The following is a 13,633-nucleotide window of genomic DNA, read 5'->3' as shown; positions in this document are numbered from 1 at the left end:
CTAACATCGACTCACCAGTATCAAAGGTAACTAATGCTCACGACTGTTAAAGCATCTGTTTAAGGGAAACCTGATTTGTATCCTGATAACGGGGCTGACGTGGCACCTTACACGAACTGCTCTGGACCCGTGGATGCCCACGTGAATGTTTCCCAGCATGTAACGAAGCCGCCGTCAGCTTGTTTCCGTCCGGCAGTAGAGGCGCCAAGGAGCTGCTCTCCTGGAAGACGACGAATTCGTGACCTCCTATCGGCATGATAAAGAAGGTAACGGAATACAGGAGACCATGCAATGCTCTGCTACAAGGTGCAATCAGTTCTAAGGCCTCCGATTTTTTTTCTCCGGACTGGAAAGAGATAGAAACATGCGCATTATTTTAAAATGAGGCTGCGTTCATTGTCAATACGTCCCAGAGATGGCAGCACCGTACGGCAGATGGAATTTTACCGCCAGCGGTGAGAATGACAACAGCTTTAAATACTTAAAATCGCGACGTTTTCCTTACTTGAACAGCGTGCAATCATTCGTTTTCTGAATTTGCGTGGTGTGAAACCAATTGAAATTCATCGACAGTTGAAGAAGACATGTGGTGATGGAGTTATGGATGTGTCGAAAGTGCGTTCGTGGGTGCAACAGTTTAATGAAGCCAGAACATCGTGTGACAACAAACCGAAACAACCTCGGGCTCGCACAAGCTGGTCTGACGACACGATCGAGAAAGTGGAGAGAATTGTTTTGGGGGATCGCCGAATGACTGTTGAACAGATCGCCTCCAGAGTTGGCATTTCTGTGGGTTCTGTGTACACAATCCTGCATGACGACCTGAAAATGCGAAAAGTGTCATCCAGGTGGGTGCCACGAATGCTGACAGACGACCACACGGCTGCCCGTGTGGCATGTTGCTGAGCAATGTTGACGCGCAACGGCAGCACGAATGGGACTTTATTTTCGTCGGTTGTGACAATGGATGAGACGTGGATGCCATTTTTCAATCCAGAAACAAAGCGCCAGTCAGCTCAATGGAAGCTCACAGATTCACCGCCACCAAAAAAATTTCGGGTAACCGCCAGTGCTGAAAAAATGATGGTGTCCATGTTCTGGGACAGCGAGGGCGTAATCCTTACCCATTGCGTTCCAAAGGGCACTACGGTAACAGGTTCTTCCTACGAAAATGTTTTGAAGAACAAATTCCTTCCTGCACTGCAACAAAAACGTCCGGGAAGGGCTGCGCGTGTGCTGTTTCACCAAGACAACGCACCCGCACATCGAGCTAACGTTACGCAACAGTTTCTTCGTGATAACAACTTTGAAGTGATTCCTCATGCTCCCTACTCACCTGACCTGGCTGCTAGTGACTTCTGTCTATTTCCAACAATGAAATACACTCTCCGTGGCCGCACATTCACCAGCCGTGCTGCTATTGCCTCAGCGATTTTCCGGTGGTCAAAACAGATTCCTAAAGAAGCCTTCGCCGTTGCCATGGACTCATGGCGTCAGCGTTGTGAAAAATGTGTACGTCTGCAGGGCGATTACGTCGAGAAGTAACGCCAGTTTCATAGATTTCGGGTGAGTAGTTAATTAGAAAAAAAATCGGAGGCCTTAGAACTTGAATGCGCCTCGTACAGCAGGTCACGGTAGTGGCTGAAATGAGACACGCGTATTGGACCTTTGTGTACTTGCTGTGGAAGGGTACAAATGGAACAAAGATGAATAAAAATCCACTACTGTGCACACACGGAGCGTTGCAAACGCTGGGGAAGGCGCCCAATGCCACTGGAATTGCGATCAGCGTCCGTGAGGACATTCACCCCGACTGCAAACCTCCTTCCTTGGAATGGTTTCCTCAGTTGTCGAATGAGATCGAAGTTGCATGGACTGAGATATGGTGAGTAGAGTGTGTAGGAAAAGATCCATCTTGTAGCACGGCCGACCTGACACTGAGTGTTTCAGGGGCTGGTTCCGAGCCGTCCTCATATGCTGTCGCAGTTTGTCGGTTGATTTCGGTACTTGCCGTGGGGTTTCGAATGTATTTACTGCGATTACGTTCGCACGATACACCATACTTACCACTACTTACGGAATGACCCTCTGATGCAGGACACTTCATTAGGAATGGTCTTGAAAGTTAGACTAAAGGCATATTTGGTGGAAGAATTATCTGATGACAAGGTGCACTACTGCCAGCCGCGGTGGTCTAGCGGTTCAAGGCGCTCAGTCCGGAACCGCGGGACTGCTACGGTCGCAGGTTCGAATCCTGCCTCGGGCATGGACGTGTGTGATGTCCTCGGGTTAGTTAGGTTTAAGTAGTTGTAAGTTCTAGGGGACTGATGACCACAGATGTTAAGTCCCATAGTGCTCAAAGTCATTTTTTTGACAAGGTGCAAATTTTCAGCAGCGAAGACGAATTTACTGAACTACTAATAAAGGTGAAGGACATTAGGCCACCATATGGCTTAGGCATCAACCTCGGCGGGTACATACTCACGATAATTGGTCGAGGAGCTGAGGTCAAACTCACAGGTCAATTACAATACCTGGAAACCGTGCATTCTTTCATCTATCTCGGATCAACCATCTGTGACACTAGAAACTAAATGAAATGATGATTAAATGGACACCCTAGCTGCAAACAGGCGTTGATGTACTTCATTGGGGACATGTTGAAAATGTGTGCCCCGACCGGGACTCGAACCCGGGATCTGCTGCTTACATGGCAGACGCTCTATCCATCTGCGCCACTGTGGGCGCAGAGGATAGTGCGTCTGCAGGGACTTATCCCTGGGGCAAACATCTATTAGGCGCACTACGAATGTAGTGGTGTGGACATGTTGGGAATGTGGATCTCACGGGGAGCGTGCAAGGGATAAGTCCCTGCAGACGCACTATCCTCTGCGCCCACGGTGGCTCAGATGGATAGAGTGTCTGCCATGTATGCAGGAGATCCCGGGTTCGAGTCCCGGTCGGGGCACACATTTTCAACATGTCCCCAATGAAGTAAATCAACGCCTGTTTGCAGCTAGGGTGTCCATTTAATTATCATTTCATTTCTAGCAAAGCTGCATGGTCATCCGCGGTAACTGTTCTTTCGGGAATAGATACTACCGTCATATACACTAGAAACTGGTCCGCCACGATAACTGAGTGGTCAGCGCTACTGAATGCCATCAGAAGGGGCCCGGGTTCGATTCCCGGAGATTTTCTCCGCTCAGGGTCTGGGTGTTGTCATCATCATCATCATCATCATCTCATCCCAATCGACACGCAACTCGCCGAGGTGGCGTCAACTAAAAAACTTGCATCAGGTGACCGGTCTACATGACGCGGGGCCCTAACACACGACATCACATTTTCGCTAGGAGCTGTGAAGATGAGATTAGTAGACGGATCACGCCAGGGCGAGTGGCTGTGAAGAAACTCGTCAAGACTTTGCAGAACAGGGCGATAATGAACAGCAAAAAAGATCCGGCCTGTTGGAAAACTCGTCCTCCGTCATCTTTTAAGGTTGCCAGACATCGACCGTTACAGCCAGAGACAAGCATCATATTGATGCGTCCAAGCATTTGTGCTGGTGCAGGACGCTGCACATAAAATGGACCGTAAGAAGAACAAATATGTCAGTATTTCCAGGTGCCTTTATCTCAACAAAAATATTCTCGAGTACTTTGGCTGTATTATGATAAGAGTCTGATAACATCTTGAGAAAATAATTGCAGAAGGAAAGATCGAGGGAACGAGGCTGGCAGAAAAAAATGGTTCAAATGGCTCTGAGCACTATGGGACTTAACTTCTGAGGTCATCAGTCCCATAGAACAACTTAACCCTTTCGTGAGCTGTGGGAAACATGCTTCCCACTACAATGAACTCGCTCCTAGTCCCGTGGGATTCACAGTTCACACCTCTGTACGGTGCTACCACCTAGTGAACAGTATAGGGTAGCACTTCCAATCGGAAGTTACCGCCGTTTTTGCTGTACCTTCGCGCAGAGGCATTGTAGATCTGAGTGTTGCTTTGTAGAGGAGCCTTTCGTGGCTGTTTGCGTGACATTTTGTGATTTTTTCCTCAAAGCTATAGTATAAGGTAAATACTTTTGATTTACCCAAATTTATAAAGGAAAAAAAAAGTAAAATTGAAACGACGAGAATTACAGTTTGAAACAAAAGGAGCCATTTCTGCAGTAAAATGGATGGATAACCGTCCAGTCACTTTCCTGTCCTTAATTCATGACCCATGAGAAACAGCCACCGTGAAAAGGAAAAACAAGGATGGTACTAGTACAGAGATTTCTTGTCCTGAAGTTGTGGCAGAATACAACAAAATAATGGGTGGTGTCGATAAGTTTGATCAATTACGAGAAAGGTATGCTATTGGCAGACGTTCTGTAAAATGGTGGCACAGAATATTTTATTTCCTGGTGGACGTTGCTGCAGTGAACAGTTTTATCCTGTGGAAAATACGTAAAAGAGGAAGTGGGCAGCTTGATCAGCTCACACACAGGATCCATCTAGCCAGACAATTGATGGCTGGCTTCTCATCCCAAAAAAGGAGTCGAGAAAAACCTGTCTTTCTGGCAAAAAGGAGAAAAGTACCTCAAGATTTTCGTCATGTGGCTGTAGGGGAGCATCAACCCAATTTAGGAGAAACCTACTGGACGTGCCGTCATTGTAGTACCAAAGCTGCGGAAAAGAGCACTCGCTGTGTTCGTACATATTGTCAAATACCACTTTGCATAGACCCATGTTTCAAAAACTTTCATGGCAAGTAATTGTGAACAATCATCGTAACAAGAGAAGTAAATTTATCAAAAATAAATGGTTCAAATGGCTCTGAGCACTATGGGACTTAACATCTATGGTCATCAGTCCCCTAGAACTTAGAACTACCTAAACCGAACTAACCTAAGGACATCACACAACACCCAGTCATCACGAGGCAGAGAAAATCCCTGACCCCGCCGGGAATCGAATCCGGGGCGAGTAAATTTATCAAATAAATTTGACATATATTGAAAAAGTTGTTTTTGTCATTTAACTCCAAGGAAGGGCAGTGTGAAGAATACTTGTCGTGTGACCTCACTTTCACACTTGGAGCAAATTTGATATTCTGTATGATAAATATACCTATCTGTTAACTACTATCTGCTCTCCATTCATTAAAAAAACTGCTCAATAATTTTGCCCACGAAAGGGTTATACCTAACTAACCTACGGACATCACACACATCCATGCTCGAGGCAGGATTCGAACCTGCGACCGTAGCGGTCACGCGCTTCCAGACCGTAGAGCCTAGAACCGCTCGGTCACTCTGGTCGGCTGAGACCGGCAAAGATATCCGCAAACGGATGGATGGAGCAAACCAAGAAGATCTCCCGTCTACCTCTCGAGCAGACTCTACGAGTTAGTTAGTTGCATATTCGACAGATCATTTGAACGATTCTTCTATCGAAATGACGTGAAACGAGTCATTTTACAGGCTATGTGTACATGATTAGTGTTAACATTAATGAACGAATCATTATTTTAGTCCCAGTCTGTCAACTACGCCGAAAAACACGGATTTTATTATTTATTTTTATTTATTTACTGGTTACCACTTTTAAGGTAAAATTCGTCACTGAATAGGAAGACTTCCAGCGAGAAATGATTTTAAGTTAGGTTTAAAACTAGCTCTGCTACCCGCCAGATCTCTTATGTTGTTAGGCAAATGATCAAAGTTTTTTACCGCTGCATACTGAACTCGGAACCGCGCTGCTGCTATGGTCGCAGGTTCGAATCCTGCCTCGGGCATGGATGTGTGTGATGTCCTTAGGTTAGTTAGGTTTAAGTAGGTCTAAGTCTAAGGGACTGATGACCTCATATGTTAAGTCTCATAGTGCTATGAGACATTTGAACCATTTTCAACCACTCGCAAAGAGAGCGAGGGAAAAACGACTGTGTGTATACCTCCGTATGAATCCTAATTTACCGTACCTTATCTTCACGGTCCTTAGGCGAAATATACGTTGGCGGCAGCAGAATCGTTCGGCAGTCAGCTTCAAATGCCGGTTCTCTCAATTTTCTCAAAAGTGTTTCTCGGAAAGAACGTCGCTATTCCCTAAAGGGATTCCCATTCGAGCTCCCGAAGCATCTCCATACACTTACGTGTAGTTCGAGCCTACCGGTAACAAATCTAGCAGGCCGCCTGTGGATTGCTTCGACGTCTTCCTTCAATCTGAGCTGGCACGGACCCCAAATACTCGAGCAGTACTCAACGAAACGTCACACCAGCGTCCTATTGCCGTCTCCTTTACAGGTGAGTCACTATTTCATATGTTTTTGCATGGAAATAATGTGAGGTATTGGAATCCCGAATGAAGCTAACCTGCGTTCAGAAAAAATTGTTTCATTTCTTACTGGTCGCCTGTGGTTGACCACGCAAAGCCCTAATTTCGAATTAGGATTCTGCATAGTCAACCTCACTGTTTTTATATACTAACATTGTATCTGTTCTTTCGGACATGTCCGAAAGAACAGATACCATCTTAGTATAGATATATAGTTAAGGCTCACCGGCCATTTGACCATCTTCTTCTTCTGTGCGAATGCTCAAACAGTGCCCGAACTCTTACGGGAATCGGCAACGCGCCGCGAGTAATGAGTGTAATGGGCGGGGGCACTACGAATGTAATGCGGGACAATACGTTGAGAATGTGGGTTTCGCGGGAGACGTGCCAGAGGTAAATCCCTGCAGTCGCGCTATCCTGTGTGTCCTCGGTGGCTCAGTTGGATAGAGCGTCACCCATGTAAGCAGGAGATCCCGGGTTCGAGTCCCGGTCGGGGCACACATTTTCATCTGTCCCCGTTGACGTATGTCAACGCCTGTAAGCAGCTAAGGGTGTTCATTTCATTGTAAGTTCACAGGGTTTTTACCTCTCGGTCGAACCAGGCCTCGGAAGGCCCAACGGTGCCGACCGGCCGCCGTGTCATCCTCACGCGACGGGCGTCACTGGATACGGAGGGGCACGTGGTCAGCACACCGCTCTCCCGGCCGCATGTCAGGCTACTTCACAGTCAAGTAGTTCCTCAGTTTGCTTCACAAGGGCTGAGTGCAGACCGCTTGCCAACAGCGCTCGGCAGACCGGATGGTCACCCATCCAAGTGCTAGCCCAGCCCGACAGCGCCTAACATCGATGATCTAACGGGAACCGGTGTTACCACTGTGGCAAGGCCGTTGGCTCGGGATTTTACCAAATATACGTGAAATATTAAACACATTTTGGTCAGGTAACCAGAAGCTTGGATTTGCTTTGTACTCGTTGTTGTTGTGGTCTTCAGTCCTGAGACTGGTTTGATGCAGCTCTCCATGCTACTCTATCCTGTGCAAGCTTCTTCATCTTCCAGTACCTACTGCAACCTACATGCTTCTGAATCTACTTAGTGTATTCATCTCTTGGTCTCCCCCTACGATTTTTACTCTCCATGCTGCCCTCCAATGATAAATTTGTGATCCCTTGATGCCTCAGAACATGTCCTACCAACCGAACCCTTCTTTTGGTCAAGTTGTGCCACAAACTTCTCTTCTCCCCAATCCTATTCAATACTTCCTCATTAGTTATGTGATCTACCCATCTAATCTTCAGCATTCTTCTGTAGCACCACATTTCGAAAGCTTCTATTCTCTTCTTGTCCAAACTATTTACCGTCCATGTTTCACTTCCATACATGGCTACACTCCATACAAATACTTTCAGAAATGACTTCCTGACACTTAAATCTATACTCAATGTTAGCAAATTTCTCTTCTTCAGAAATTCTTTCCTTGCCATTGCCAGTCTACATTTTATATCCTCTCTACTTCGACCATCATCAGTTATTTTGCTCCCCAAATAGCAAAACTCCTTTACTACTTTAAGTGTCTCATTTCCTAATCTAATTCCCTCAGCATCACCCGAATTAATTCGACTACATTACATCATCCTCGGTTTGCTTTTGTTGATGTTCATCTTATATCCTCCTTTCAAGACACTGTCCATTCCGTTCAACTGCTCTTCCAAGTCCTTTTCTGTCTGTGAGAGAATTACAATGTCATCGGCGAACCTCAAAGTTTTTATTTCTTATCCATGTATTTCAATACATACTCCGAAATTTTCATTTGTTTCCTTTTCTGCTTGCTCAATATACAGACTGAATAACATCGGGGAGAGGCTACAACCCTGTCTCACTGCCTTCCCAACCGCTGCTTCCATTTCATGTCCCTCGACTCTTATAACTGCCATCTGGTTTCTGTACAAATTGTAAATAGCCTTTCGCTCCCTGTATTTTACCCCTGCCAACTTTAGAATTTGAAAGAGAGTATTCCAGTTAACAGTGTCAAATGATTTCTCTAAGTCTGCAAATGCTAGAAACGTAGGTTTGTCTTTCCTTAATCTTTCTTCTATGAGAAGTCGTAAAGCCAGCGTTGCCTCAGGTGTACTCAAATGGTTCAAATGGCTCTGAGCACTATGGGACTCAACTTCTGAGGTGATTAGTCCCCTAGAACTTAGAACTACTTAATCCTAACCAACCTAAGGACATCACACCCATCCATGCCCGAGGCAGGATTCGAACCTGCGACCGTAGCGGTCGCGCGGTTCCAGACTGTAGCGCCTAGAACCGCTCGGCCACCCCGGCCGGCCACGTGTACTCGTTAATACTACTGTTTAAAGAATCTTAGTTGGTGGGGGGAGTGGGGGTTGGCGGAAGGGGCGTTTATGGTAATGACTGAAAGTTATAACCATCGATACAGCAAGTGCCGGCTTACCTGTGGAGCCACGCCGTTCCCAGAGGAAGTAGTCTGCTGGTCGACATCCATCCTGCTGGTTTCAGTACTGCAGCAGCTGCCTCTGACGCCGCGGTTCGCGAGTTTTTGGACGCTTTCGCCGATCTACTCGGACTGCGGATACGCCGCGCGTGTTCCGAATAAGGCGCGAACCCGGCCTGCAGTGTGTGGGACAGAGTGGACGACGCGTCAGACTGTCCGTGGCGTCGCAGAGGGAGCGCCTCGGGCAGCGGTCCGGCAGCTGGTCGTGCAGGGTGGGGGAGAAGGGGGCGTCCAGTCGCCTACCGTATGTCGTGGCCGCGGAGTGGGGGGCAGCGCGTGTCGGAGCGACTGCCGAGCGACCTCCAAGGCTGCAGCGGCGGAGCAGCCGGTGCGCTGTCCGCCCACTCCTCGCCGAGACGCGCCTCCGTGGCGGAGGTCTTGTGAACTTATCCGCATTATCAGTACGCCACCTAATACACATTGGTTGGAAAAGAAATCGCAACGTCAAACAATAACTTACGAAGAGAAGTGAAATATACAAGGTGCATTCAAGTTCTAAGGCCTCCGATTTTTTTTCTAATTAACTACACACCCGAAATCGATGAAACTGGCGTTACTTCTCGACGTAACCGCCCTGCAGACGTACACTTTTTTATCAAAACTAGACATAGTTGTCTCACTGGGAATTCCGCGATCGTTCAATAAGTAAAATATGGAGTTTCAGTCTTCGATCGCTATTCTTTATTTTCAATTACCGGTTTCGGGCTAGCTGCCCATCTTCAGATCATATGTTGTAGTTACAGAGTAACTTGTCCGTACAGAACACACTGTTCACTGTCATAAGTAAAGTCTTACTTATGACAGTGAACAGTGTGTTCTGTAAGGACAAGTTACTCTGTAACTACAACATATGATCTGAAGATGGGCAGCTAGCCCGAAACCGGTAATTGAAAATAAAGAATAGCGATCGAAGACTGAAACTCCATATTGTACACTTTTTTCACAACGCTGACGCCATGATTCCATGGCAGCGGCGAAGGCTTCTTTAGGAGTCTGTTTTGACCACTGGAAAATCGCTGAGGCAATAGCAGCACGGCTGGTGAATGTGCGGCCACGGAGAGTGTCTTTCATTGTTGGAAAAAGCCAAAAGTCACTAGGTCAGGTGAGTAGGGAGCGTGAGGAATCACTTCAAAGTTGTTATCACGAACAAACTGATGCGTAACGTTAGCTCGATGTGCGGGTGCGTTGTCTTGGTGAAACAGCACACGCGCAGCCCTTCCCGGACGTTTTTGCTGCAGTGCAGGAAGGAATTTGTTCTTCAAAACATTTTCGTAGGATGCACCGGTTACCGTAGTGCCCTTTGGAACGCAATGGGTAAGGATTACGCCCTCGCTGTCCCAGAACATGGACACCATCATTTTTTCAGCACTGGCGGTTACCCGAAATGTTTTGGTGGCGGTGAATCTGTATGCTTCCATTGAGCTGATTGGCGCTTTGTTTCTGGATTGAAAAATGGCATCCACGTCTCATCCATTGTCACAACCGACGAAAAGAAAGTCCAATTCATGTTGTCGTTGCGCGTCAACATTGCTTGGCAACATGCCACACGGGCAGTCATGTGGTCGTCCGTCAGCATTCGTGGTACCCACCTGGATGACCCTTTTCGCATTTTCAGGTCGTCATGCAAGATTGTGTGCACAGAACCCACAGAAATGCCAACTCTGGAGGCGATCTGTTCAACAGTCATTCGGCGATCCCCCAAAACAATTCTCTCCACTTTCTCGATCTTGTCGTCAGACCGGCTTGTGCGAGCCCGAGGTTGTTTCGGTTTGTTGTCACACGATGTTCTGCCTTCATTAAACTGTCGCACCCACGAACGCACCCACGAACGACACATCCGTAACTCCATCACCACATGTCTCCTTCAACTGTCGATGAATTTCAATTGGTTTCACAGCACGCAAATTTAGAAAACGAATGATTGCACGCTGTCCAAGTAAGGAAAACGTCGCCATTTTAAGTATTTAAAACATTTCTCATTCTCGCCGCTGGCGGTAAAATTCCATCTGCCGTACGGTGCTGCCATCTCTGGGACGTATTGACAATGAACACTGCCTCATTTTAAAACAATGCGCGTGTTTCTATCTCTTCCCAGTCCGGAGAAAATAAATCGGAGGCCTTAGAACTTGAGTGCACCTCGTACATTTGCCTAGGTAACATACACTACTGGCTACTAAAATTGCTACACCAAGAAGAAATGCAGATGATAAACGGGTATTCATTGGACAATTACGTTATACTAGAAGTGACATGTGATTACATTTTCACGCAATTTGGGTGCATAGATACTGAGAAATCAGTACCCGGAACAACCACCTCTGGCCGTAATAACGGCCTTGATACGCCTGGGCATTGAGTCAAACAGAGCTTCGATGGCGTGTACAGGTGCAGCTGCCCATGCAGCCTCAACATGACATCACAGTTCATGAAGAGTAGTGACTGGCGTATTGTGACGAGACAGTTGCTCGGCCACCATTCACCAGACGTTTTCAGTTGGTGAGAGATCTCGAGAATGTGCTGGCCAGGGCAGCAGTTGAACAGTTTCTGTATCCAGAAAGGCCCGTGCAATGCCTGCAACATGCGGTCGTGCATTATCCTGCTGAAATGTAGGGTTTCGCAGGGATCGAATGAAGGGTAGAGCCACGGGTCGTAACACATCTGAAATGTAACGTCCACTGTTCAAAGTCCCGTCAGTGCGAACAAGAGGTGACATAGACGTGTAACCAATGGCACCCCATATCATCACGCCGGGTGATACGCCAGTATGGCGATGACGAATACACGCTTTCAATGTGCGTTCACCGCGATGTCGCCAAACACGGATGCGACCATCATGATGCTGTAAACAGAACCTGGATTCATCCGAATACATGACGTTTTGCCATTCGTGCACCCAGGTTCGTCGTTGAGTACACCATCGCAGGCGCTCGTGTCATGATGCAGCGTCAAGGGTAACCGCAGCCGTGGTCTCCGAGCTGATGGTCCATGATGCTGCAAACGTCGTCAAACTGTTCGTCCAGATGGTTGTTGTCTTGCAAACGTCCCCACCTGTTGTCTCAGGGAACGAGACGTGGCTGCACGATCCGTTACAGCCGTGCGGATAAGCTGCCTGTCATCTCGACTGCTAGTGATACGATGCCGTTGGGATCTAGCACAGCGTTCCGTATTACCATCCTGAACCCACCGATTCCATATTCTGCGAACAGTCTTTGGATCTCCACCAACGCGAGCAGCAATGTCGCGATACGATAAACCGGAAGCGCGATATGCTACAATCCGACCTTTATCAAAGTCGGAAACGTGATGGTACGCATTTCTCCTCCTTACACGAGGCATCAAAACAACGTTTCATGAGGCAACGCCGGTCAACTGCTGTTTGTGTATGAGAAATCAGTTGGAAACTTTCGTCATTCCAGCACGTTGTAGGTGTCGCCACCGGCGCCAACCTCATGTGAATGCACTGAAACGCAAATCATTTGCATATCACAGCATCTTATTCCTATCGGTTAAATTTCGCGTCTGTAGCACGTCTTCTTCGTGGTGTAGCAATTATAATGGCTAGTAGTGTATTTAAGTCATTGGCATTGCAACACCACAGGTTAATGTAAACGGGAAAGAAACCACTGCAAATGTGGAATTCCGGTACACAGATAACCGGCGTAACCGCCAGAATCTTCAATGCAAGCATTCAAACGTCCATTCATGGTGTTGTACAAGTGCCGGATGTCAGTCTGTGCGATAGGCGCCATGACTATTGGAACTGGTCTGTCAGCACAGGGATGTTGAATGCTGCTTATAAATCAGAGTAGAGTTGTCGTACGATGATGTCACATGCGCTGTTATTTGGAGACAGATCTGGTGATCGAAAAGGCGAAGGCAGCATGTCGATACGCTGTAGAGCGTGCTGGGTTGCCAAAAGAGTATGTGGGCGAGTGTTATCGTGTTGGAAAACTGCCCCTCGAATGCTGTTCATGAATGGCAGGACGACAGGTCGAATCCCGTATTGACGCACAAATTTCCAGTGAGGGTGCATGGGAGGACCACGAGAGTGCCCCTCTTGTCATACGGAGTCGCACCCCAGACGACAGCGACAGGTGCAGTTCCTGAGTGTCTAGTGCGCAAGCATGTCGGTTTACTGCCGTTACCGGCAGCGAGGCGAAACCAGCTCTCACCATCATACACAACAGACCTCCCACTGCCCTCCGCTGATATCTCGCTTGACATCACGGAAGTCGCAGATGGCGGTGGTTTGGGGTAATTGGAATGTACACTACAGGGTGTCTGGCTTGGACTGTCCTTGCAGTAACCGATTTGCAACAGTTCGTTGTGTCACTCTGGTGCCAACTGCTGCTCAAATTGCTGCTGCAGATGCAGTACGGTGTGCCGGAGCCACATGCCAGAGACTATGGTCTTCGCTCCAGGTACTGCCACGTGGCCGTCCGGAGCCCCGTCTTCTTGTGGCGTTACAGTCTCGTGACAGCCGCAGCCAGCAATCATGTACAGTGGCTACATTCTTGCCAAATCTTTCTGCACTATCGCAAAAGGAACATCCAGCCTCTCGTAGCCACATTACACGACTTCGTTCAAACTCAATGAGGTGTTGCTAAACGTCCTCAGCTCGTGGTCGTGCGGTAGCGTTGTCGCTTCCCACGCCCGGGTTCCCGGGTTCGATTCCCGGAGGGGTCAGGGATTTTCTCTGCCTCATTATGACTGGGTGTTGTGTGAAGTCCTTAGGTTAATTAGGTTTAAGTAGTTCTAAGTTCTAGGGGACCATAGTGCTATGATGACCATAGATGT

General features: G+C 47.6%; 1 protein-coding gene, 1 non-coding gene and 1 pseudogene across 2 annotated transcripts in view; 1 reads left to right on the top strand and 2 right to left on the bottom strand.

The window, feature by feature from the left end:
• The window catches only part of LOC126106647 (uncharacterized), a 223,982-nt gene extending 214,994 nt beyond the window's left edge, over positions 1-8,988 (bottom strand). The window contains exon 1 of the mRNA XM_049913003.1: positions 8,777-8,988. Within this exon, the coding sequence (XP_049768960.1) occupies positions 8,777-8,827 (51 nt within the window). The 5' untranslated portion in view covers positions 8,828-8,988. The remainder of the gene's footprint in view (positions 1-8,776) is intronic.
• Trnat-ugu (transfer RNA threonine (anticodon UGU)) lies at positions 2,894-2,968 on the top strand. The gene has a single exon. It is a non-coding gene; the product is annotated as a tRNA-Thr (tRNA).
• Positions 7,095-7,212, bottom strand: LOC126107163 (5S ribosomal RNA; annotated as a pseudogene).
• Positions 8,989-13,633: the final 4,645 nt, after the last annotated feature.

The sequence above is a fragment of the Schistocerca cancellata genome, chromosome 10 (genome assembly GCF_023864275.1).
Source record: "Schistocerca cancellata isolate TAMUIC-IGC-003103 chromosome 10, iqSchCanc2.1, whole genome shotgun sequence".
NCBI lineage: Eukaryota > Metazoa > Arthropoda > Insecta > Orthoptera > Acrididae > Schistocerca > Schistocerca cancellata.
Note: the sequence above shows the minus strand (reverse complement) of the source record. Positions and strands in the feature narration are given on the sequence as shown.